Genomic DNA, 25,835 nt, shown 5'->3' on the forward strand with positions numbered 1-25,835 from the left:
AATATTGACTTTAGTCATCCAGCCGTAGAAAATAACCTGTTGTTTGGATAACCCTACAATGGCAGGCTACTGAGCGGTAATAGTAATTTTATCGTGTGTCTACAACAGAGTGATTTTCATCACACAACAATAAACTTTTACTGCTGGCTTTATCTTTGGGTTTTTGTTCAAAGTTCACCCGACATCAAAGAACTTCAAGAGCATGCGTCGGGCGAACGCGATCGTTTGGCCTAACGAACGGAGGGGTTTGTCAATCCTTTCACACGTTTGCTGCGTCGGTCATCGTTGATGATTGGATGAGACGTTTTCAAACCCTCCAATCCGGTAGTAGACTGAAAGAAACAAACCGCTCTGGACAGGGCATTTGCTTACATCCATTCTGTTAGATGTAGCAGCTCTCTCTGAAGCTATGGCCAAGAGCATGACTCTGCTGTGGGGCTCCGGCTCGCCTCCCTGCTGGAGGGTCATGATCGCCCTGGAGGAGAAGAAGCTGCAGGGCTACAACAGCAGACTGCTGTCCTTCGACAAAGAGGAGATCAAGTCTCAGGAAGTGTTTAACGTCAATCCAAGGGGTCAGGTAGGGAGAAAAGCACATTCATGAGCAAGATGTTTGGCCAGCAGCAGGTGTCTTTGTATGCAGATGGAGGTGCGCCTGAGTCAGTGCTGCATGTGGAGGTCGGGAAGGTCACATAACAGTGTGTGTTAATGATTCAGCAGAGAGTAGTTGTTGCAGGTCGCTTCCCTGAATAATGGATGAATTACTAGCTTTCAGTTCTAAGCTTATTCTAAATCAACATTTTATACTTCGATGTCAAATAATGAATAAATTGAATTTCTTTGCCAACAGTGGATCACAAAATCAAATTACAGTGCTACAAAAAGTACTACCTACCGTTTTGGCTTTTTTTTTTAAATTTTTTTACATGTTTCAAATGATGAAGCAAATTATAATATCAGACAAAAACAGCTTATTTATTTATTTATTTCAAACAGACAAAAAGGAGATATTTAAGTCCACTCTTCTTTACAAAGTAGTTTAAATTTGAAAGTGTTTTTAAGGTTCTGCTGTAGCACCTTACGTGATTCAAGTCTGTACTTTGATTAGGCCACTTGAAAGAGCAGCATTCATGTCGTGGATTCGTCAAATGTAGCCATCCATACAGCAAAGCTGACCCAAATCATCACACTAACACCCTCATGTTTGACTTTTTCTAAAAAAAAAAAAGAAAAAAGAAAATTGGTCAATGTCACACCAGAGATACCTGGACCTTCTGCAAAGTTACACTTTGCTTATTCACACCACAAAATATTTTTCCAAAAGTTAGTTTTTCACACACAGTAATGTTGGCTTGTGTGTCTTCTTTTGAAATTTGGAAACTGTATTTTTGTCCGAAATTAGCGACGAGTTGAAACATTTAATTGTTGCAAGAAAAGCAGAACAGATGTCAATAAAAAAGTAATTTTTCACTGTGCTGTATGAATAATGACCTAAAATCAAGACAAATTATTAAAACAGGTGTAAAAATGATGTATGTGAGTAAAGTTAAAAGCAAATAAGCTGAAAATTTATAGTTTATGTTGTTTGTAAATAAACATGTATTCCGTTTGTTTTTTATTTGAAAATGAATTTTAAAAATCCTTCTTTTAGGTGCCGTCTTTTAAACATGGAGACGTAATTGTCAACGAATCCTACGCAGCCTGTTTTTACCTGGAGGTGAGGGGGGCCACTTCGTCAACTAAAGCCTGAATCTGAAACAAACACAGATGTGTACACTGACCGAGGACAACTCAACATGGTGAGCATTTAATGTGACATATGTTTTGTTTTTTTTCTCCGTTTTTGCCAGAGCCAGTTTAAGTCTCAGGGAACGAAACTGATCCCAGGCAGCACTGAAGAACAAGCCCTGATGTACCAGCGCATGTTTGAGGGCCTCACTTTCTACGACAAACTGAGTAAGAAAAGCAGTCAGAATGAAGCATTTGCCTAAATCTTTTTACCCTTGGTTTTAAAGCTGCTAAACACACTCTCCACAATATTTATCTGCAGAATAAAGAGTCCAGAAACTGCAGTTTTTGTTGTTGTTGTTGTTTCCTGTAGCAGGTAGCCGCTTGTGCCAATGCTAGCTTGTAAAACAGAAAAAAACAATCAATCTCAGCTGTACTTTTATTTTTTTTACTTATGTACCACAGCTAGAACATTTTTGCTAGCTTCTCTGCTTCTAAGTAGAAAAGCTGTTCTTTGCTGTTGCTTCAGTAATGTTTCTGTTGCATCATTTTGCTGTAACTATGCAGACACCACAGGGGAGAATCAGCTACAAGTCTCAGAACAGCCACATGCTTCTCTCCCTACCTATAGGGTTAGTTCAGGATTGTTTTGAATAAAGAGTTGTCAGAAATTAATTGTTTACCTGTAGTAGGATAACTCATAATAAGTTGAGTCCTGGTTTCAAACCCTTTTCTTTTTTGTTAAGGCAATTTCCTTATTGAAATCCCATGCCATACTTTAAAATGCTACCATTTCTAAGATATCAATCTCTTTTTTTTTTTTTTAAGTCCAAGGTGTTTATTTGAAAAATCAGCACATTTTTTCATCTTTCCAGCTGCAGTTATTTTCTACGAGTACTACGTCCCCGAAGGCGAGAGGCTTGCCTCAGCTGTGAAGAGACGCAAAGAGGCTCTGAGCACGGAGCTCAAACTCTGGGAGGGCTTCCTGCACAAGGCGTGTGAACGCAGCTCAAGAACACAAACTATCTGAAGAATCCGTAACATATTCTCATCTGCTGTACAAACTCTCTTCTTTCTTTTCTAGACGGGTTCTGGCTCTAACCTGGCAGGGAAGTCTTTCACGCTCGCAGATGTAGTCGTTTTTCCAACCGTTGCCACTCTTTTTAGATTTGGGTGAGTGAGAAAAACAAGTGACGTTTGCATTTAGCTCTTCTTTTGTATGTTTTGATCAGCAGTTAATCAAAGCATGTACAGTTTCAAGAGTTTTCCACTTGTTTTTCTGTAGGTTGTCTGAAAAGCGTTACCCCAGACTGGCAGAGTACTACGCTCTGCTGAGGGAGAGGCCGAGCGTCAAGGCCAGCTGGCCTCCCCATTGGCTGGAGAACACCAAGGGTCAAGACACCCTGAATGACATCTGACAAAGAAATATTTCAGTCAGACCACGAAAATACCATTTTATATGTGTTTTCTTTTTGTAACGGCATAAATCCTTTCCCTCAAAAATTGCAGCTGTTTCGACAATCTTGTAACATGATTGGATATTCCTTATAATAAATGTGTGTGAACTTTTCTAATGAGTGTAGCTACTGTTTGGATTTCTTTCAAATAAATCTGAAATAATCCAACCAAAGTTATCACTACCACAGATTCTACTGGGCTGCAGGTCATGTGGTTTTTGGAGGATAACAGCAAAAATGCCTTTTAGACAGCAGATGCAGAAATGATAGAACATTTTCTTAAGACGGTCTGCATTCTAAAATGGATGATTGGTGTTAAATCACAATTTGTGTTTTTGTTATAAGAATAATACAAGTACAAAGACTAACAGATAGCTAGGTAGCTATAACGCTTGCTAGGTAGATTTGTAGCTAGCTGGTTGTTTTTATTAGGTGAACATTTTTCACACCACACACACACACATACACACACACACACAGTAGCTAGACAGCTGACTAGCTAGCTACTATGCAGCAAGCGTTATATCTTGCTAGCTAGCTTTATACCTGGCTAGCTAGCTTTACATAAATCTAGCGATGTGATTTAAATAGCTAGCTGGATATGAAGCTAGCTAGCCAGACAGATTTTTCAAAGAAATGAAGTATCAGTTGCTATAAGACTATAATGTCTCCATGTCAGTATGACTGCAAATGCACTAAATGAAATCCTTTTAATATTTCACTTCTACAGCAAACATTTAACAAGCTGTAACATTTTTTCTTTTCTTGGCCAGTGTTCATGCATCACTGTGTTTTCATGGGAGTGCCTGCACCTGTTATTTTCTGGTTGTATGACTCCATCTGTTCCAACAATCAGAGTATCAGAAACAGCAAGGCTTTTCTTGTGAACATCTATTTGCTTTACCATCACACCACTCTATGCAATACTTTGGTAATGAGAAACCTGTATATAGGCCATCAGTTAATATTAAACCAGCTGATATTGGTTTCACGTAGCATATTGGTTTTGTTTCTAAATAACGAAATCGACTGGTTTCTTCACTTTCTTTGATTTTTCCACGTCTTTTTCTTCATGTGCTTGTTACTTATTTTCTATACCGTTCCACTTTATTGGTTAATTTATGGACAAATTTGCGTTCATTTCTTTTTTTATATGTGGATTACTATGATTGTTGCTGACATCTGGTGGGAATGTGATACCAATCGCCTCGACAGAAATATTTAGACTAATGTGTTGACATGCGTTCCGATGAGGATCAAAACGACCTCTAAGCGGGTATTAAACATGCTTTTCATTAAGACCACATTTTTGTATTAATATATGTTTTTATTGCTGTGACACACGATAGAAATCTCTTTTTTTCTTCTGTACGAATCTATATTTGCAAAGACGATGTGATTTAAAGTCATAACAATAAATTTAATATTTGCCAAACAATCAAATTGGTAAGCTGGTCCATCCGGTGGCCAAAAAAAAGAAGAAGCAGGAGTTCAGGAAGGAGCTCCCAGCGACTGTCGCGTGTGAGAAACTGGTATTTCTGGTCAGACAGGTTGCAGAGTGGGTGTCAGCCTGGACAGCATGGCTTCTGTGCCTCATCATTTGAATGTTTGTGCAGGAAACTAAATTGACCTGCGCAAATCTCATGTGTTGTCATGACTTTGCACTATTGAGTCTTTTTGAATGACATTTGCTACAAGCCATTCTGGGTCACTTTAAAAAACAATTTAGCTGGCTTCGACGGCATGTTTTCCAACTGTCCACACATGGAGGCATATCTCAAGGAAACATTTTTACTCTTTATTACTTTGTACACAAACAAAAGAAAACCTTCAAAGTTCGAAAGTTAACAGTGGGGCTATTTACAGTTAATTTATTAGGGTTTGGATTGAGCCTATCTACTCTAATTACGTCTAAGTACTTTTTTTATCTTATTGCATTTTACAACTTAAAGAGCACGGGTCAATTTTTTTTTTTTTTTTTTTTTACAACCTTTCCATTTAGGTAGACAGAGCAGCTAACTCACGATAGTTATGCAGATTTCTTTTGTCTACAGGATGACGAGATATGATGAAATAGATTAAAAAAAAAATGAATAAACAGTCAAACGATGCCAAAGAATAACAACATGACATTCGAGAATCTATTTCGAGAGGAGAAATAAGAGTGGTGCCCGATGGGACAGATTAAAAATGTTCTGTGGTGTGCATTTTCTGCTCCAGTTCTGACCAGCATTGTTACTCTGAGGCCAATAGAGGTCACCATTCAGTGCCAGAAGAACATTTCATGTTAGAGGTCCATGCAGTTACTGTGCAAGTCTCACTTTTCTCCACATAATCAGGTGTGAGGGTGAATATAAACTGTGCCGCAGTATTGTAGCCATCTCTGTCTGGTTGTTTTTATTAGGTGAACATTTTTCACTCCACACACACACACACACACACACACACACACACACGCACACACACACACACACACGCACACACACACGCACACCCACACACACACACACACACACAGCTCATTTTTCTATAATACTGTTTTGTTTTGCCTCGAAAAGTCTCTAAAAGAAGGAAAATTAAAATCAGTCTTTTTGTCATCTGGGTCAGAAACTGATGTGATTTACCAGGGGGGAAAAAATGATAATTTAATTGAACATTAGCTAACTAATAAAGTGGAAACAAAGTATTAAATGCAGAAAACAAAAATTGCTTACGCAGCTATTCCCGTTGAGGGCCTCTCTGTGCCTTGGCGATGCTCTAAAATAAAAGCCTCATTAATACAATAAAAACTTAATCCAAAACTTTGATAAAACACTCATAACTCAGTGGTTATAGTGCGTAACACTAAAGCTTTCTGTGTGCACAGGAGAACATTATGAACTTTACTCATCCATCCACTCATCCCCTGTTTATGCAGGGAGGCGCACAAAACACTCTATTCCCGTTTATGGCTGCCCTTTGTACACAGAACGATAAAAGCCGTCAATGACAAGTCAAATAATCAAACTTGCAGTAAACAAACACGGACAATGAATGATAGATGAACTTTGCAAAAGGTTGGAGGGGAAAAGCCATTCTGTTTTCCTTTGTCTGCAGCTTTCACAAAAGGCCCACATGTGCTTCAACCTGCTCACCTTGACTTGGGTGCGTTCGCGCAAGACCAAAATATTTTTGCTTCGTTGTGCAGGTGAAAATCAAAAAAAAAAAAAAAAAGAAAGAGAAAAGAGCCTTGTCATCCCTGCACAGCAAAATACTCAAGAGGGCTTGTTAGGCAGAGCCAGCATAGTGATGAAGGTACAGATACAATATTTGTCTCTTAGTGATGAGAGAGGGGAAGCATGCGCCAACTCATTCCTCACAAATCTCAGGTTTTTCTTGTGATTTTGCCTTTAGCTTTTTTTTTTCCTTTCTTTCTTTCCAGGAAGTCACATTTCAAGAATCTTCACCCGTTGTTTTCTGCAGCTTGTAACTAGAGGGCGAAACAAGCAGCTGTTTGTTGTCATTTGGTTTGGCGAGAGTTTTCTAGAAATATGAAGTCGTCTCTGTTGCCAATCAGGCCCACAAAAAAAGGGGGTTTTGGAGGATATTAAATGCTAGACAAAAAAGCATTTTAAGTATCAGTCACTGTGAGATATGGTTCAGAAGTAAATGACAGAAATAAGCATTAAATACTAAATATGAAAGTGAACACTAGCTCAAGATGAACGTCAACGTTTGAGCACAAAGTAGATTTACAGACCCAAACTTTAAATCAAGTATTTTTCAACCTCTCTCTGCAGTTTAACTGCAGGGAAAACGTTTAGTTTTCGCTGCTGCAGAAAAGAATCAAAAGTGATTTTTTTCCCCCTCTTTTTTTTTTCACCATTTTGTCTATGTGTTAATCTCTAAACACCAAATCAACCTTACTTTTGAACACCGGAGTAAAAAGCAGATTAGCTCCGTGACAACGAATTAGAATTGAACTCATTTTGTTGCAAAAGTTTTAGAAATGGGCTGGGATTCTGCCAATTCGTTCACTATCTTTTAACTTTTTTACGCTTGCATCATTTCTGCTACTGAAAATGTGTTTCATTTTACCCCACTAAAAAGTATGCAGACTGTCACAACAATTTTACATGATAAAATCTAACTGCTTTGCTTTATCGCTGCAGGAATGCGACGGTGGCCGAGGCCAGCTGCTTTCTATTTGGTTTGTGCAGGGGTGAATGAGAAGTGCTGAGTCACAATGAGTTTTCAAAAAGCCTAGTAAGTAGTCCAGTCTTGTTGCAGGAGGATACACCCTTGCAGCAGGAAAAGCAACTGCACCCTGGGACAAAAACATAAAAAAATAAACTCCAGCCATTATTATTTCTGCAGGTTTTTGTTAGCATGCAGCCCATGTGTGCAATTTTACTTGTTTGTCTTTTGCTTTTAAACCTTTTTCTTTTCTTTTCTTTTTACCATAAGGGTTAATCAGAAGAAATAAAGAGCTGCAGCTCAAACCAAGATAATTCCCCTCCTCCTTGCATGCCATCGGAAGCAACCTCGGTGCAATCAACTGGAGCAATAACACGCATTCTCAGACATAGTAAAAATGAAATGGAAATGGACTTTGGCTGCAATACCCTGTTGTCTAGGGTCGCAAAATAAAGCAGTTCAACATGTTTAAACGAATCGTTGGCTGTCTTAGCTGCCTAGAGTCGCTTATCTTTGGCAATATCACAAACATGGGTTGGGACTCAGGTCCACCAATCCGGTTGTGGAAGGCTGGAGGCTGTTATAAAAACAGGCGTGGGGAGACTTCCAGACTCACTCCTCATTCTCTCCCTCGTCTCGCTGCCGGGAAACGACCTCTCACCCTGCAACAATGGCCAAGGACATGACTCTGCTGTGGGGCTCCGGCTCTCCTCCCTGTTGGAGGGTCATGATCGCCCTGGAGGAGAAGGGCCTGCAGGGCTACAACAGCAAACAGCTGTCCTTTGAAAAGGGGGAGCACAAGGGGAAGGACGTCCTCGCCATCAATCCCAGGGGTCAGGTAGGTTCAGGTCATTCAATTCTGCGACACAAAAATTGTAAAAAAAAAAATTTTTTGACGCACTCACTAATACATAGAGTGCTGGCCTGCAGAAAGTTCTTTGACTTTAAACATTATGCTCTCTGTCTTGAAGCTTCCTGCCTTCAAACATGGAAACATCACCCTGAACGAGTCCTACGGTGCTTGCCTGTACCTGGAGGTGAGAACCCAGTTAAAGTTTTATGCAGTCATGGGCCTCCAAAGAGTTAACAAGAGGAAACAAGGGTGAGGGACGCTTTTCCCCATTCCATTCAGCGCTGTCTTGCAGACAAAGAGACACCTTACACCACAGAGGGAGCTGAAACCAGAGCCTCCCTCATAACTTGTTGCTCATAACTTATGCTCTTTTTTTCTCCTTGTGTCTCCGACAACAGGAGCAGTTCAAGAACCAAGGCAACAAGCTGACGCCCGAAAACAAAGCCGAAGTTGCACTGATGTACCAGCGCATGTTTGAGGGGCTATCGCTCTTCGACAAAATAAGTAAGCTGGCCCTGACGCCCAAGGAATTCAAAGCATTTCACTTTTATTGTGCATTTAAGGACAAGGATAAACACCTTACTCTGACACCCTGAGGTCCACCTTGTGGGACTTTTGCACCTGGCAACGTCAAGCACCATGTCTGCAACCTTAAAACCCGCTGAGAGTTGTCACTTCTTCAGCGGGCCTCCTGAGGAGGGAGTGACGTTGCATCAGATGTTCCCTCCTTCCTCACGAGGACCCGATTTGTTCAAAACAAAACACACACCTTGTGCGAGCTAATAGAGCAAATGAGGTCACGTCAAAAATCTTAATGTTAATCCCACAGAGGATCACATGATAGCTGGCGTCCACAGATGAAGCCACAAGATGTTTGACCCCATTTCACAGGGCAAGGAAATAACAGATAAGTGACAAGGAGATTCACTGCATGCCTTTTCCTCGTCTCTTTCCGTGACACTCCTGACCGATCCCGATCTATGTTGCACGCAAGGAAATGGCAGCAATCATGGGGGTTGATGTTTGCCACACCGGGAAGTCGCTCTCGCTGATTGCATGTTTTTCTCCCATCAGAACAATCCCTCTTCTACGACCGCTTCGTCCCCGAGAACGAGAGGCACGACTCCGCCAAGAAGAGGAACGCCGAGGGACTGAAGGACGAGATCAAAATCTGGGAGGGCTACATGCAGGTAAGCAAGACGTCCTGCAAAAATCTTTTGGTTTGGCGTTCGTTATTACCTTTTACTTTTTGTTTTTCCTTTGGTACGGTTAAGACTGGAATGCCTTATTAGAAACTCGTGCAAAAAAGAACATGAGGTATTCTGTGGACTCTTTGTCGTTGCTTGTCTCGGGACATTTAAAAAAACACGACTACTCCTGACATGTCACCTTTTTTTGCTACCAAACACCTAGCTGTGATTGGATTTTATATCAAGACACACTGACCAGCACCGGCTGCGGTGTTAGTCCTCATGTCTGACTGTCAGGATATAAGTGATGTAAAGGTATGCAGTTAAAAACATTTTTGCTTTATGTTCTTCTAGACAACGGGTCCTTACCTTGCAGGAAAGAGCTTTTCTCTGGCCGATGTCATCGTCTTCCCAGTGGTCGCTTTCCTCTTCCGCTTTGGGTAAGCGGGCGAAATTATTCCAAATCGCTTCAAACTGAATGAAAAAAAAAAATGAGCTGAAGGAAACGGTGACATTAAATCCCTTTTCGTTTTAAATGATCTGCAGCCTGAATGAGGAGCACTTCCCTAAACTGGCAGCTTACCACAACACTGTGAAGGACAGACCCAGCGTCAAGAACACCTGGCCTTCCAACTGGAAGGACAGTCCAGGAATGGATACACTGAAGAACCTTTAAGCTGGAAACAAATGTTCCCTTTGCATTTACTATGAAGCTACATCTTCTGCTGCACTACTGTAGAGGTTTACATGTTAAACAAAAACCAGACAAACACTTTTCTTTCACTGCTAGGTGCTTGCCTGATACCATTTGTATGTAATTTCCTATAAAGATGTGTGTGTTCGGTGCTGTGACCAACAAAATAAATACAACTGAAATGAGTCGGTCTCCGTTTCATCATTCTAATTGTGACGCTCGCATTAGCTTTTCTCCAGGTCGATTTATGAATGAGATGTATCCATTTATTGCCAGGTTTTGGAAGAGGACGAGCAGCCCCGACCCACGACTCCCCCACTCAGCTCCTTCAAACTAGCCAGCGGCAATTAGCAAACGCCTTTTGGAACCGCTCATTATAGGAGCTACTTCTCAGTGAAAAGCTGGTAAAAAAAAAAACGTTAAAGCGTTAACAGAGGAGCCATTATGTGATGACTTCCTGAAGGCGGAGTTTCAGAAAGATTAGGAGTTTTTAAAGCGACACGGGCCCAATTTCAAAGCGTTAAACTCAAAGTTTTCCTTTAAATCACATTTGATACATATAGTATTTTTTCCTAACAACTGAATTTACTTCATAGTTACTTCATTGTGCTATAAAATGGCCGTTTGTGCGTGGAAAACACATAACACTAAATAGTGTTAATTGAAAACCCCCAGTTATCTACGAGAAAGACTCGGATAGAGAGTCGTTTCATTATTTCTAGTCTCACGGTAAGGATACTGCGGGTATGCTTTCAAATCAGCAAAACAATGACTTCACATGAAGAAAATTGGAAGATTTTTAGAGGCCTAGCAAGAGTCCAGCTCTAAATCTGATGAAGAGGACTGAGGACCAAGAGCTGTCAATAGAAACTGACGCATTTGGAGAACTTTTGCGTTTGATCAAATCGTGTCAAGCAATCCTGTAAGCCGTAGATAAGCTCCATTTCAAGTGAGAACGATTTATTATTGTTTTACTTTGTTACTATGGTTTGTACACTGTTTGAAATCCCCTGTAAATTATTAATCGAAGGATTTATTTTTGACACAAGTGTTAATTGAACTAGATTCTGTCTAAAGCAGAAAAAACGGTGGCTGGCAATGAGATCAGCAAATGAGTCAACATCATCGCCCTATGCAGGATTGCCACCAGAAGATAAGGCTGTGTTCCTCCGCCAAGGGGAACATAAAAAAGTGAATCATTTACACGAAGCCTTGCTCTATTTGCTGAACACAATCTGGTTGTTATGTAACAGCTTAGGAGAATCAAGTGAAAGGTTCGTCCATGTGCTTCTTCAATTGGAAAAAAAAAATACAGCAGTTTGAGGTTGAAACGTGGCAATGTTTGATACAAGAAGATGTGACTGTGTAACTCGGCCAGTGCCGATGTGAAAAGCTTATTACATGCTCCATTTCTCAAAAACAAGCTTATCATCACATAACAGCTGAACCCAACTGCAAAAGTCGTAATGCTGAGGGAGGAATTTATATTCAGGTTGACGGTTTTCTCAAGGCACTGATTCTGGATCCATTGAGCAGGTGTCGCCCCCTGTAGGACACATTGGTCTTTTGCAGAGAAAGGAGCGTTGGAGAGAAGGATGTCACGAAAAACTCCCTATTAATGATATACTTTTTTTTATTTTTTTTTTACTTTTCATTATGAAATACGTAGTTTAAAAGCACACAGAAATTTTGGCTTTTAATAAAAATACAAATTCAGGACGATAATGACCAAGAAGAATCCATAAAAAGGCACGGCGGAAGTGGTTTCGTTACAAAGACGAGCAATTTAAGAGCCTGAAAGGTGGAGGATATTGATTTATTATTAATAAAGTTCTGGATTTATGGATTTAAAAGTAGAATAAAACCTTCAGAAAGTGCGAAATGACGTTGGCTGGGATCAGTCTTTTAGTTTTATTTATGATTCATAACCCTTTTCTTCTCTTTGATCAAAAAGTAACTTTCTTTGTTGACGGTTTTAAAAAACTGAAACTGTTTGTCTGCGAAATGGAGCTGAAGTTTGTTTGTGATGTACTTCAACTCCATTCCAACATAAAGATCCATCTTGGTGACAAAAGATCACTTAAACAGCTTTCTAGATTTAAAATCCATTTGGACTTTCATGTTGCTGCAACCTTTGCTGCTTTTTGAGGGGGGATTTTTTGTTGCATGAACAAGTCAAGACAAAGTAGTGCAAAATTGTAAAGGAATGTGTTATATTTCAATTTTAACAAAATTCTACTGCATCTTTATCTCTGAAAAAAAGGAGCTTGACTTTTTCAGCACGCAGGAAAACTCCAAACAGTTTCGAAACCGACACAGATTGTGTCTGAAACGTGACACAATCCAGCTGCGTAAACAGGCTGTGAGGTAACTTGTCCTTTGACTTCTCTGTAAACTTGTCCTTTGGCTTGGCATTTGCAGAACCAGTTCTCTTAAAAAGCAGAGGGAGCTCAGCGCCGCGTCCGCAGAAGAAGATGGGCAGCTGTTCGATTCTGGTGGGCCTTCTGCTGGCCAGCAGCTTTTCCTTCAGTAAAGGTAGCACACTAAAAATGACTTAGTTATTTCCAGAATGTCTATGCCATTTGTTTATCACATGTACACTTTTGACTTCTCTTCCCTTCAGCGTGCCCTAGTGAACTTCTGGAGAACGTGGACTTTCCCGGATCAGACATAGCGTCTCTCCAGTCTCCTAGCGTGGAGCACTGTCAGCAGCTGTGCACTCAGCACCCCGCCTGCCTCTTCTTCACCTTCATCAGGTCCGACTGGACCAGAGACAACAGGTGGGACACACACTTACTAAAATGATGGTTTAAGAGAGGAAGAGTTTCAATGAGAATTGGCCCAGAGAAGAAAAAAAAAAACAACAGTCAAAAGTAAATACATAATTGTAAAATAAATGGAATTTTAAAAATGATAAAATTCAGATGAAAGAAATATGATTGCATTTAAAGATGTTAGAAAAAAAGGAGTTATTAACTTTTCTAGTGTACAAAAGCTTATCTGTTTTATCTGCAACTGTACTTAAATGTTACCAATATTTAAGATATTTCATGTTTAAGTCCATAATATTGAACCAGTGGTGGTTTAGGCCTTTTTGCAAATCTGTGACTTACATTTGTGATTAGTATCTTTTTAAAATTATTCCTTTACATTAAAATTTATATATATATATATATATATATATATATATATATATATATATATATATATATATATATATATATATATATATATATATATATATATATATACTTGTGTTTTTAATAAAGTTGATGATGATTTTTATTTAATTTGCATTGTATTTTATTTTCAATATATTTGTGTCTTTAATGAAGTTGATGATGATTAACGATGATGATGCTGCTATTTACCCCCCTCCCCCCCTCACACAAACACACCCACACACACACACGCACCCACACACACACACACCCTTTATTCTCTTCAGGCACTTTTCCTGCTTCCTCAAATCCACCCCCTCCGGGCAGCCATCTTCCCAAGCTCCTCTTTTGGGCGTCACCTCTGGCTTTTCTCTCAAGTCCTGCAATCCAGACCCAAGTAGGCTCTCACGCTGAAAAATTACAAATTATTATTTCATGCTCAGGACAAAAAAAAAAAAACAAACAAAAAAAACCCAGCAACATTTTATTAAGATTTTCAGCAAAATTAGGAGAGGACTTGACCGGGAGGCTTGTCTATGCTAACCATGGCTTCTTGAATATTCTCTGGTTTCTGCCAGGGCCTTGTTTTTCGCAGGTCTTCCAGGACGTGGACTTTCTTGGCGCAGACTACAGAGCCTTGTTCACGCCTGACTACCAGGAGTGCCAGAGAGTCTGCACACAGGATCCTGGGTGTCAGTTCTTTACTTTTTTAAAAGGGGAGTTCACAGGCCAAAACTTCAGGTAAAAGTTAATTGTCTTCTCGTTAAAGGTGTAGAGTGCAAGACCTTCAGTAGAAACAAAGTGATGTGAAAGAAAACACTCAGCAATGAAACATCTGCTGTTGCGAACCTGACTGAAACAATAAATAAAAAAAGAGATACAAAATTGAACTTCAAATGTTTTTTTGCCCAACAAGTTGAAGTGTGGCACGCATGAGAACTGTAATGTAATCTCAACCACTAGAGGGCGTGCTAAAGTTTAAAATGAAGGGCAGTGGCTGATGCTCATACATTGATGTGATTTTTTTTTTAAACATTAGTTTAAAGCTCAACATTAGTTTAACATTTCTAAAGTGAAGTTCAGTTGAAAGGTAATAAACAAAGCGAACTGTCCACTACCTGCAGTAGATCAGTAGTAGTTCGGAACCAATCAGAGACAAATTTGAAGACAAGCAGAATCCAAAATAAGTAGAAATCGATGATATCGTGAAAACTTGGGTTTTTACTAAATTTGCAAAACTAGCTTGTAATCAGTCGTAGAAGCAAACTGCTTCTGTGTAGAATATTCATTAAACAATCATTAAATATAGATTGGTGGTAAACATTTGCTGCCATATTGCAATGGTTTAATTACAATGGGAATGACCTCGCTGCAAACTAAGTTTTCTATAGCTAAATACAGGCTTTTACCAAAACAAGCAAAAGTCCACAAAAGCACTAAAAGTCATCACTAAGGAGAATTAATGAGTACGGAGGTGCAAACGTTTGTGTTTTAGTTAACGTGTGAAAGAAGAAAATACTACATAACCTTGGTAATTTCATCAGAGTGGTCAACTGCTGAATGAGTCTGAAGCAAAAACAAAGCTGCACTTTCTTCAACTTACTGGAACTGCTTGTGTTTAGAGGTATTTGCGGCGCCATGACCCAGGTCGCTTCCACATTTTTTTCATGTCCACGGAAGACAATGAGTCTCTCAATGGCAGTAGCCCTGCATTGCTCGTGCTGAGCATTTGTTTTTATGTTAATAAGTTTCTGACGATTGCTTAAATTCCTTGTAATGTGTTCCACTCAAGAAATCACGCAGCGGGGCCTCCGAACATCTTGGCTCTGCCATTTAAATGCCTGTTTTCTTTGCTTCTAGATTCAAGTGCCACCTTAAGTTTAGCTGGAGTGTCCCACGGACTCCTATTGTGGAAAAAAAGGCTGGAGTCACATCTGGATTTGCCCAAAAAGCCCAACAGACTCAAGAACTTGACACACGTAAAAAAAAATATATATATATATATCAAGAGCTAAAACGCTGGTGTTTTATTGTTTTTCATTTTCATGTTGTTGAATTATTTTCTTTTTTTGTTAAATTCGCAGCATGTCAGAACCAGTTTTTTGCAAACACCGACATCCCGGGAAGCGACCTTGAGCAGGAGAAGTCTGTTTCCGTTGAACACTGTCAAGTCCTGTGTTCGGCTCATCCAAAGTGCACCTACTTCTCCTACAGCAGGTAGTAAACGATTCATTTATCGTAGCTGTTCTGATTGGTCGGTCCAGCTGCGACGTAACACGTCTAAAACCTTTCTAAATGTTTGCGATTCCGCAGCGATGACTTCAAATGCCATTTGAAGAACAACCTCAACGACTTGGCAGCTAAACCAAAAGACGGAGTCACGTCAGGCATACCGGCACACTTCTGTCAGCTTGATGACAGTACGTACCATGAATCGACGCAAACACTGAACAGAACACACTTTCTGCTCTCTGCTCATCAGCAGAGACGTATTGAAGCAAAGTCCAAAGCTGAAATGAACGTTGGAGGTCTTTGAGTTACGTCAAGTTTAGTTGGTTGATTACTAATGCTCCCATAACTGTGCCCGTTCTAGACTCAGATGTTATTCTAACATCAGAGATTTGACCAAATACGTCTTTCCTACCAGCGTGGGTCAAGCAGAGCTATGAAGGTGTGGATTTCCGTGGCTCCGACATTCGATTCGAGCTGATGGATACGGCGGAGCTCTGTCAGTCGAAATGTGACGAGGATCCCAGCTGCCAGTTCTACGCCTACGTCGATGAAAGCTTCTCTGACCGTGCAGAGTGGTACAGTGTTCCTCATCCCAAACAGCTTTATTGAAATTCAGGTAGAAATCCACTAATGTTGCCACTTTGTCGCTGAACCGATATTCCCTGTTGTCACTGCTGCAGGCGTCGCTGCTTTCTGAAGAGGGTCATCACCATGCCGGCTCCTCCCAAAGTTTCCAAACTGGCCAATGTTGTGTCTGGCTTCAGCCTGAGGGACTGCAGAAAATAACTTGTTTAAAAAGACAGAAAGCTTTCAGAAATAAACTTTAATTTTCTTTTGATGGAAATTTTTTGTTACCTTCAGACAAAGATATATATACATATATATATATATATATATATATATATATATATATATATATATATATATATTTTTTTTTTTTTTTGCTAAAGATTTTGTTTTGATTTCTTGGCACATTTTTAACAAGACTGATTGTGAAAAGGTTAGCAACTTTTAGAGAATAGTTACGATGTTTGTGCAGTTTTAGTCAGGAAATGGGTTATAATAGTTTTCCAAATACATCTTTCCTACCAGCTTACTTCAAAAGGATGTTTGCGTGCTTCAGTAAGATCAGTTGGATGCAAAAGTCTAAGTTTGGATAGATAAGAAAATAATAATTCAAAAAGTCACATAGGCCGTTTTCACATCCCCTAGCTGTGGAAATATCCAGTCATTATAAATTGAGCCAAAACAACAAATCAAGGGAAGGGACACCATTGGCTGAAATTTCCAAATATATGCCAATATGTGTTACGTCCTATAAAAGTTTTACAACCATTAAAAGTTGGAAGATTTCATGCATTTTGTAAGATCTTGGAAGTTCTGTTGCAACTACTGAATGTGTTGATGTGCTAAATGATTTAGCACATCATTTATTCAGATCTGCTAAATAAATCTCCTCCCCATTGGTAAGATACGAGTCCTGTGATGATTTTTTTCATTCCATGAGTTTGCCACTTTTCATTCCCCAATATGAACATTGCTGTAACAAAATTACGATGTTACAGCAAGTCCTCCCATTGTCGCATGACGTTTTTTGTTTTTTCTGAACTGCTGAAATGGAGCGTAAACCCACCAAAATAATTGCGATACAGTTCTGAGTTCCTCTATAACATTCCAGGTAAGTCATCATTGGGATATTGGTGCAATTTGGTAGACCAGTTAAGCAGCCAGTCCTTATAACATTTATCCAAATTCCATAACGTTTTCTCTATGTATGTAAATGTCTAAAGATAGAATAACGCCAACTGAATACATACAGAAGTAAAAAAAAAAAACAGGTGAAGAAGCTGGCAGTCGGAGAGAACAGATGTCTTATATCTGATCCAGGCATATCCACAAGTAAAGGATAAATATCAGGTCAAATTAAGTCAAAGGGCATTTTTGCAACCTGCCGGGTCTCCTGTCAATCCAAGAGGCCGGAAAAATTCCCTTATGGTCTTGCTAGTGCAGCCAATGAGGCGGAACGGAAACCAAGTCCAAATTTTGAAAAACGTTTGCTTGTCTGATAATTATAATGTGCTGAGAAGCTGTTCATTTAAACAGGCATAGTCTAAAACCAACAAAACAGTGTTCCATCTCATATTGGTCACATTGACTTGTGTTATCTGATTTGAATGGACATGTTGAAATGTCACTGCAGCCAGGTGGGCATTGCAGGCAGGGGGTGACAGACTGGCGACGGGTCAACGGTCCATCCCAGACAGAAAGAAGAGGTTACTGAATAACAACCTCCATGTCTTTTGCCCTTCAGCACTTCCCATCATGCAACTGCACTGTTTTATGAAAGGAGGAATTCAAAGTTAACTTGGGATCTCATCTTTGTGCTCAGTTAGTTTTAGAAAGCAATAACCGCATTGCAGCCTTAAATTTGTGTGATTTTGGGTTGTTGATTAATGATGTTCTGTGTGAACTCGTGTCTTTCTGTTGATTCTTCTGTTACTTATGTTCTGTTTATTGATCCGGATTCCTTTTTTTTTTTTTTTTGACCTTTTCAATTACTATTCACAAAATGTTGTGCCATGTGAAGATTTTATTAATCCAGTCTTGTGCTAAAATCCCATTTTGTGTTATAGGAATTAAACTAATTTGATAACGGGCACCTTATCGAAGGTTCATAACCTTACTTTTGAAAAGTCACTTTAAATGTCATTGTAGAGTCACAGATTTAGTCAAAGTAAACTTGTATTTATGTAAGTGTTAGTGTGGTATTTCAAAGCATAAGAAGTCTATGGATTCAAGACTGCATTGACAAGGCTAATCTGTTTTTGCTTGGACCAAGAAAAGTAAAAACTGTAATCTTGGCATTAGTGATTAGAGAACAGAAGCTTGACATTTAGTTCTGTTTATATTGTTGTCATGTCATGACCTTTATATATAGTGTATATGTGGTATTTCATCGTATTTTGTTTTGCTAACTCATCTGCTCAGGGACTACTGACGGAAACTAGCTAGTGGTGCATTGTCCCTGTTTAAAATGAGCTAAACTTAAATTACACCATGTTGGATCTCAAGCGAGGCTCTCTGTCTGTTCTATTGTGTCTGCTGCCGAGAAGTTCGCATATTGTTATTTTATTCTTACACTTTCCTAATAAGTCATGAAATCCATTTACTTTGAGCTCTTGTGAAACATCTCAGGTATTAGTAACTCTTAGGTTTTAACCAATTCAATTGAATTCAATTGAATCCTTTGCAATTTTATGGTCCGGCCCAGACCTAACAGTCAATACTGCAGGTATCAAAGGTGTAGTTAAATGGATAAGCTATTCCAGCTTACTGAACTGTGTGGAGAGCTCTTCATGGGATTTATGTAAAATGTGCAGCATGATTTCTAATTCTCCATCTCAGATTAAAGGTCAGTTATATCTTCAGGTATTTAATAAATATCAACTGGGATTTGGATTTTTTTTAATACTATAAATGTGTTTTAAAAAATGAATGACAACCTCAACTTTCAGCTGTTTGGTTCTACGCTGATAAAATACTGTTCCACCGCGGAACACTGTCACGTAGAGAACAAGGTGTAAAATATGCCTGGCCTGTCGAATGTTCTTTTGTAAGAAAAGTTAAACCCAAACCACTGCTGGATAGTTTAATTAAATTTTTTCTGTAACTTTTTGCATACACAAAAACACAGGAAAAAAAAAAATCTGTAAATATTTGCTTGAAGTCAACAGACGAATTCTGTCACATGCAAACAGAGCTTTAGATTTTTTTTTTTTTTAAATCCTGAGACTTTTATGCACTTCTACAGTTCCTCAAGGTGAAGCCAGACTTGACATTGTCCACTTTCTTAACTTGGGAAGGCGTAGGCATGGTGATGACTCGCTTCATGTAGCAGCGGTGCCTGCAGCACAAAAACAACAATACATGTATCGCCGCTCAGCCAGGTAGGAACATTTGATGACTAGAGACGCCGTACCGATGGTCGGGGTGGAAGAAGCTCCCGTTGTGGTAGGTGTAGAACTGACAGTTGGGGTCCTCTGTGCACTTCTCCTGGCAGATGTCCACACAGGTCACCACCTCGGACCTAAAGTCAGAGCCGCGAAACTCGATGTCTTTGTAGGTCAGCTTAGCCCAGCCTGACAGCGAAAGTAGGTTTTATGGTTAGATTTTGAGGCCAAACTACTTCAGGGACATGTCGAGAAAAACAGCAGCTTCCTAGAATGGAAATAGTTCTGAAGGTTTGGCACAAGAAGTGCATTTCAACTCTTAACACTTTGAAATAATATCATTAAATTTGATTGTAAGTGGAAGATTAGGGAAATTAAGTAAGCTAGAGTGCTTCAGCCTCTGTAAATTAATTGGCTGAGATTAATAAAAAAAAAAAATCAACCTTTGATAATTGGCTATTTGCTCAAATATAGTTGTGAACAAACTGAGATTCAATTCATAGCTTCAGATTTGCAAGTATATTAAAACAAGAATCAGGGACGATTATCATATTTGCACTTTTACAAAATACTCTTGCTATTTTCTTTTGAGCTTAAATACAATTATTAAACCATTTAAAATCTTTCAAATTTTCAACGCTGAAATTGGCAAATTAAATTTAATTTAATTCCCATTCTTAATAAAGTAGTATACACATGTTAGATCTAAAAAAGTCAAGTCTTTATGGGAGACCTCTTTTGGTTTTGGGGCTCTAAGCAGCAGCTTGGTTTGCTTAAGTCTTGGGCTGGCTTTAAGGAACTCTAATGTTAAACACTATTAAAATCAAACCAACTCAGATGAAGAGTTTAGTTATGTAGCACTGTTCACAGACAAAGCAATTCAACTGGACGGAAAGGGAAGACTAATGTGACACTTTTTGTCTCTGTGGCAGCAAAACTGCCATCGATTCAAATACAGCAAAATGAAGACAGGTGTGTTTTAAATGGCGTTGCTGGTGAAAGTGTGTTCTGTTCTGGCTTTCGTGTTGATCAGCTGAACGTACTCTCGTCAATCTGACAGAGGTGAGATGATATTCCTGACGTGAAGTTGCTTTTCGTTCTGGCCACCATGCTGTTTGGATTGTTCTTCAGAAAACACCTGAAGTCGTTACTGTAAAGCATAAGACAACAAAACAAAACCGTCCAAGTTTCTCTAAAGTAATCGAAGGATCAAAATAAATCAAAACCATAATCTATAAATATCTTAGACAGACCCACGCTCCCCACCTGCTGAAAGAGAAATAGGTGCATTGTGGATGGACGGAGCACAGGAACTGACAATGTTCGGGAGAGACGGCTTGTGACTCCAGGAAGTCATTTCCTCTCAAGTCGGTGTTTGAAAAAAGATGGCTCCGACAAACTGCGCGAAGCACAGAATAAAGGCAATAAGGAGGCAAAAATGTCGATGTGCATTGCATCGCCACGGAGACACTCCAGTCGTCCGCGTACCTGTGGCGAAGTGTTGAGTGAGTTGTGATTTCTGGGAGAATCCAGAAATGACTCCAGCCTTTAGCACTACAGCATCAGGTCTGGGCACGTACCAGCTGAATTTAAGGTGGCACTTGTACCTAGAACAGAGGCAACAACAACGTTTTCTAAAAGGCACAGCCGATCTGGTCATTGGATTAACACAAAAACAAAAGACAAACAGTTTCAAGGTGGTTGAGGAGTGTACCAGGCCATCCTAGGACCAGGGTTTGGTGATACATTTTGTAACTGTATCATCGTAGCTGCGGTGTTATGTCTTGGACCTTAAGCACCAGTGATAATGGAAGCCATTGAGCTGATTGAGTCTTTTAGGGATTGGTTGTCCTTAGTGACTCCTAAAGCAGCAGACAGGTACCAGGGGACCAAAAGCTTCTGTAGTTGGAAGAACATGGGAGGATCCAGACTCAGGACATGACGGGTTGATTATTTCCGTAATCCATATGCTATGTGAACATCACTACCAAAGATCTGCTGTTGTCGTACCGACCTTCCAGACCTCTCACGTCTTCTGGTTCTGGCTCTGGCCAGAACCCATACCAAACAAATAAACAACAACAACAACAAAAATACCATTAATATTTTTGGGTAGTTCAGATTTACCTGACATCTGGGGACGAGAAGTTCCCCATTACAAACGTAAAGAACTGGCACACCGGATCAAGCGTGCAAACCCTCTGACACTCCTCAAAGTTAACAGTGAATAAGGTTCTGTAATCCCCACCGTGGAAGTCCGCGTCCTCAAAAACCTGAGGAAAACAAGGTGCTGGAACCATGGCGACAGAAATATGATCAATAAACGTTAGAGAAATCTAGACACGCATGGGTTTTGTGGGGGACGAGGGGAAAACAAGTGAGAGAGAGTCACAGCTTTACAATTATATTCACTCAGGAGTTTTGTTTTGTAGAAAAAAAAATCTATAAGCATTTTTACAATTAATTTTCATCACCACATTAATATGGGAACAATATATACAACACCAAATGGTTTACAGCTACAGCCTCGTAAAATTTAAGTGAACTTACTTGGCTCCAGACCGCAGGCTTTGAGAGAATAGCCAGAAGAGACGCCCAACAGTAAAACCTGAGACTGTGGGTGTCCGGAAGAACTTGATTTCAGGTAGCACCGAAAACGCCTGAAAAGAGAAGAAGAAAACAAATTGTTTTTAAATATATTTTTTTAGTACTTGAGTGTTTTATAGAGCATATTTTTCTTGCCAGCTCTCTGGTAAAATGAAATAGTAAGCTAAAGATATTTCTTCCCAAAGCCTGTGTCAACTTTTGAATCATTTTTTTGCTTTTTTAAAATTTTTATTTATGCATTTCAAGCTATTTTAATATTACATTTTGCACAGCGTCTTGGTGAAATCTTTTGTTTGTGTTTTTACTGCCGCCGTCGCCCTTCGTACCCTGAAGACTTGTCAGGCCGATTGAAGCTGAAGAAGAGGCACGATGGGTGCTGGGTGCAAAGCTCTTGGCAATGCTCCACGGACGGAGAGTACATGTCTACTACGTCTGACCCGGGAAAATCCACATTCTGCAGAAAACCTTGAATACAAGCTGAGGAAATTGGGGAGAAAAAAAAAGATGATTATATGTGCAATTTTTTTAAAAAGTGGAGTAGTAAAAATAATTCACGCCTCTGGGGGGTCCGGGGGAACGCAATGTCCGTGTGCAAAAAGTGTACATTACCTTGACCTGAAGAAAGGCAGACTGCCAACAGCAGGAAAACTCTCACACAACGGGACTCCATCTTCTTCTGCAGATGGTAAAGAGAAAAAGTGAGGCTGCTCTCATCCGAGAGATGGTTAAGTAACAGATTTATTAAACACGGGCGGGGCAAAGGGCAGTTTTGCAACTCTCAGTGGATGAGTCTGAGAACTCAAACAAAATCATTTTAAAACTAAAATATGTCAACTATATTCCAAAATTTCACACAAAAAAAAACACAACAAAAAAAAAACAAACTAATCCTGGATTGTAATTGTGATGAATGTACTAAGTTTATCATTTACCCACCCGTATGGTATACCTTTTAAGAAATGCTAAAACTTACATGACCTGCTCTGGTGTTATAGGTCAGACTGACCTTGTTTAATTGAACAGGATGGCATGACATAATATGTTGATGGTGAGGGGGTTGTGGGTCAGCAGTCAGTGGTTGGGAGGAAGGCTGCAGCCTGGGCAAGCTGCCAGTTCAGCACTGATAAGGAGAGGAATTGAATAAGCAACCAAAACAAACTAGAAATGATAGAAAATAGGGACTGCGTTGCAGTTTGTCTGTCATTAAAAACCACTGAGATGCACGTTTTTCTTTCAAGGTTTTATAATGCAAAATTGGCTTTTGATGATTCTCGCTGATGACAAGCAGCGTTGAGATGTTGATTTCATTTTCCAGAGAGACTTGGCGCCTGTTCACCTCACCAAAATACCAATAAGTGACCTTAGAATCACTGGTTACTTATTGACCAGTGAAGTAACATGACCTAAACGCCTGAGAACCCAACACTGTCAACATTTTGATGAAAAAAAAAAAAAAATCAATTTACTGTCTATAATCCTGTTGAAGAAATAAACACCTTTTCTACAGTTTGAGTTGTTAAAAACTAGATATTCTCAAAATAAACTCTGAGGACAGAAAAACACAGAATCATTGAGGTCCACTTTAGGGTTGTCTGACATTCTAATGTATATTTTAGAGATTATTTTTAACTGTATGAAATTCTTTCAAAACCCCACGACACAGTTTTTGTTTTTCCATTTATTCGGTGATTTTTCTACCTCGTCTGAAAACTTTAGGACAACTTTTAATGTCACTGGACAAAAATTCAAAAGGTTTTCCTCCTTTATCTTCAGATCATATCTCATCTGCTATGTGTAACTCAGCAGGACAAAGGTTTTGCCAACCAGCTGAGGGACAGCTGTGGAGTCAGAGTCACACAACTGAAAAATGCAACGTTTTTACTGACAAGGATTCATTTGGTTTACACAGAAGTTACTTCTTCTGCTTTTGAAATGCTTGATACCATTTTGATTGTTACAAAATCTCATGTTGATGTTTTTAGCGCTTGATAAAATCAGACAATAAAAGGCAACTGTGTGATAATTCCTTACAAAAACAAAAACAACTACTGAATTGTGAAACTGTTTTCAACTGTAGGTAGATTATATTTGCATTCAGCAAATACAGGCTAATTCCATGAATTAGAAAATGACTGAAAAGTTCCTTTGTCAGCAGTTCCATCACCAAGTGAAAGACATTATATAGATTAATTAGATTACGTATGTTTTAAAATATTTATACTTTGTAGTATGCTTAGTACCTAGAAAAAGATTATTTTCGAAAGGTGCTATTAATCTGACAAGCCTAATTTATTGAATAAAAGTGTCTGGCTTACATGTGAATACATGTAAGGTTTTGATTTATTCTTAGCACTAGAAAAGAAAAGGCCTTCCAATAACTGTGGGTGCATCAGCACACTAACCCCCCTCCCACCCATGCTCCTATTCATCCCCACCAACTTGCAATACAAAGTTACACCCTTGTATTGCGATATTCTGACATTATACCACACCCTTGTAATCCATAGCCCCATTGTTAGCCTTTCTGTAACTTCTAAAGAAAAATATTGGCTTAGATCAGGTTAATTAGATTTATTGTCACTGCGTAAACATGATCCTCTTTAGGACGAGGAACACAGTGGTGTTGGCATACAAACCAAACAATCCTTTTTCACTCTTAATCTGATCAGAGTTGTTTTTGTCACATGCGTCCTGTTTCCCATTCGCCAGGCCCAAACTGCAAATGCGAACCCTGATTGCGTTCAGCAAACACGACCGTTTTTGTATCAGTTTACAAATATTAAGTTTCCAACCCTGAAACATTAACATGCGTTTAGTATAAATAGATGGTTGATTGCCCCGTTAGCATAAGCACCATGGATGTTTAATTACGCATCATATGCGCCTCAGTATTGCTGATTATGTCATCAGATAAAGCCAACCCTCATCTCTTAAGACCAAAGAGGGGTTAACAATTAACACATTTTGGGATGTGTGCAGTATAATAATAATAATAATAATAATAATAATAATAATAATAATAATAATAATAATAATAATAATAATAATAATAATAATAATAATAATAATAATAATAATAATTAGTGAATTGAAACAGAAAATGTAAAAATGTACTAAAAAAAGATTAGAGACACATCTTCACTAAACACTTTCTGGGAAAGTTGTAGCCAAAATGTGGAGATGCTCAACATAGGACCATTACAGGACTGAAACATCAGTCAGACTTAGACTTAATGGTATAAAAATAATATAAGGTTGTAGAGTTATGAGGCATTTGTGTACAAACCTGCAGTTTTGTACATAAACATAAACTTTTGTAGAGCATTGCTTTTATCGTCTTTGATTTGAAATAATGCTAGGCTAAACAAGTATGTTGCTTGGTGTCCAACTTAAGTGTTATTGTATCTTGCAGGTCTTACAACTCACAGCTATGATTAACTTTATTTTACATTGATATATGGTCTTGCTACGGCCATAACTGTGTGTTTGTACAGACATTACATTTCACAAAACACTGACAAGACATCTCTAGCAGAGTTTTTTGACATCCAATATGAAAATATCTACGCAGTGAAAGAGCCTATCGATTTAACATGGTCTCCTCTGGCATACAGTGTTGTGCTTTGTTTTTCTTTTTGAAACAACACAACGTGCCTCCAGTAGCTCATGTATCGTGTAAATTTTAATGATGAGCTGGCATGGCCAAAAATTTCCATCGTCATTTTTTTGGTCCCAGTCCAGCCCTGGTCACACCCCCCATGAAACACATAAATATGACCTGCAGTCGTTC

General features: G+C 39.1%; 4 protein-coding genes across 4 annotated transcripts; 3 read left to right on the forward strand and 1 right to left on the reverse strand.

Moving 5' to 3' along the window:
• The first annotated feature begins 40 nt into the window (after positions 1-40).
• Positions 41-4,625, forward strand: LOC102234989 (glutathione S-transferase A-like). Its single transcript, XM_005811771.2, has 6 exons — positions 41-577; positions 1,649-1,714; positions 1,848-1,953; positions 2,601-2,719; positions 2,810-2,898; positions 3,011-4,625. Exons 1-6 carry the CDS (start codon positions 410-412, stop codon positions 3,141-3,143), a joined length of 681 nt encoding a protein of 226 aa, XP_005811828.1. The 5' UTR covers positions 41-409; the 3' UTR covers positions 3,144-4,625.
• A 3,336-nt stretch (positions 4,626-7,961) lies between these two features.
• Positions 7,962-10,280, forward strand: LOC102235253 (glutathione S-transferase A-like). Its single transcript, XM_005811772.2, has 6 exons — positions 7,962-8,196; positions 8,330-8,395; positions 8,610-8,715; positions 9,286-9,401; positions 9,756-9,841; positions 9,948-10,280. Exons 1-6 carry the CDS (start codon positions 8,029-8,031, stop codon positions 10,075-10,077), a joined length of 672 nt encoding a protein of 223 aa, XP_005811829.1. The 5' UTR covers positions 7,962-8,028; the 3' UTR covers positions 10,078-10,280.
• A 2,238-nt stretch (positions 10,281-12,518) lies between these two features.
• Positions 12,519-16,327, forward strand: LOC102235514 (plasma kallikrein-like). Its single transcript, XM_005811773.3, has 9 exons — positions 12,519-12,630; positions 12,719-12,875; positions 13,544-13,653; positions 13,835-13,997; positions 15,117-15,235; positions 15,341-15,473; positions 15,570-15,676; positions 15,904-16,063; positions 16,169-16,327. Exons 1-9 carry the CDS (start codon positions 12,570-12,572, stop codon positions 16,272-16,274), a joined length of 1,116 nt encoding a protein of 371 aa, XP_005811830.1. The 5' UTR covers positions 12,519-12,569; the 3' UTR covers positions 16,275-16,327.
• Positions 16,328-19,269: 2,942 nt separating this feature from the next.
• Positions 19,270-22,764, reverse strand: LOC102236020 (coagulation factor XI-like). The gene is made up of 9 exons (XM_014473609.2): positions 22,655-22,764; positions 22,372-22,522; positions 21,989-22,098; positions 21,566-21,728; positions 20,927-21,045; positions 20,705-20,837; positions 20,482-20,588; positions 19,468-19,627; positions 19,270-19,392 (listed from the first exon to the last, which is right to left on the reverse strand). Exons 1-9 carry the CDS (start codon positions 22,713-22,715, stop codon positions 19,284-19,286), a joined length of 1,113 nt encoding a protein of 370 aa, XP_014329095.1. The 5' UTR covers positions 22,716-22,764; the 3' UTR covers positions 19,270-19,283.
• Between the last annotated feature and the right edge of the window lie 3,071 nt (positions 22,765-25,835).

The sequence above is a fragment of the Xiphophorus maculatus genome, chromosome 13 (genome assembly GCF_002775205.1).
Source record: "Xiphophorus maculatus strain JP 163 A chromosome 13, X_maculatus-5.0-male, whole genome shotgun sequence".
Classification (NCBI taxonomy): domain Eukaryota; kingdom Metazoa; phylum Chordata; class Actinopteri; order Cyprinodontiformes; family Poeciliidae; genus Xiphophorus; species Xiphophorus maculatus.

Excerpts from the sequence above, each read along its gene's own strand:
- LOC102236020 (XM_014473609.2), bottom strand. The coding sequence starts at position 22,715 with ATGGAGTCCCGTTGTGTGAGAGTTTTCCTGCTGTTGGCAGTCTGCCTT. Across the intron at positions 21,046-21,565 it reads TTCTCGTCCCCAGATGTCAG|GTACAAGTGCCACCTTAAAT; the intron begins GTAAATCTGAAC and ends CCTCTGTTCTAG. Across the intron at positions 19,628-20,481 it reads CCTCTGTCAGATTGACGAGA|GCTGGGCTAAGCTGACCTAC; the intron begins GTACGTTCAGCT and ends TTTCGCTGTCAG.
- LOC102235514 (XM_005811773.3), top strand. The coding sequence starts at position 12,570 with ATGGGCAGCTGTTCGATTCTGGTGGGCCTTCTGCTGGCCAGCAGCTTT. Across the intron at positions 12,631-12,718 it reads CAGCTTTTCCTTCAGTAAAG|CGTGCCCTAGTGAACTTCTG; the intron begins GTAGCACACTAA and ends TCTTCCCTTCAG. Across the intron at positions 12,876-13,543 it reads GACTGGACCAGAGACAACAG|GCACTTTTCCTGCTTCCTCA; the intron begins GTGGGACACACA and ends TATTCTCTTCAG.
- LOC102234989 (XM_005811771.2), top strand. The coding sequence starts at position 410 with ATGGCCAAGAGCATGACTCTGCTGTGGGGCTCCGGCTCGCCTCCCTGC. Across the intron at positions 578-1,648 it reads ACGTCAATCCAAGGGGTCAG|GTGCCGTCTTTTAAACATGG; the intron begins GTAGGGAGAAAA and ends TCCTTCTTTTAG. Across the intron at positions 1,954-2,600 it reads CACTTTCTACGACAAACTGA|CTGCAGTTATTTTCTACGAG; the intron begins GTAAGAAAAGCA and ends TCATCTTTCCAG.
- LOC102235253 (XM_005811772.2), top strand. The coding sequence starts at position 8,029 with ATGGCCAAGGACATGACTCTGCTGTGGGGCTCCGGCTCTCCTCCCTGT. Across the intron at positions 8,197-8,329 it reads CCATCAATCCCAGGGGTCAG|CTTCCTGCCTTCAAACATGG; the intron begins GTAGGTTCAGGT and ends TCTGTCTTGAAG. Across the intron at positions 8,716-9,285 it reads ATCGCTCTTCGACAAAATAA|AACAATCCCTCTTCTACGAC; the intron begins GTAAGCTGGCCC and ends TTCTCCCATCAG.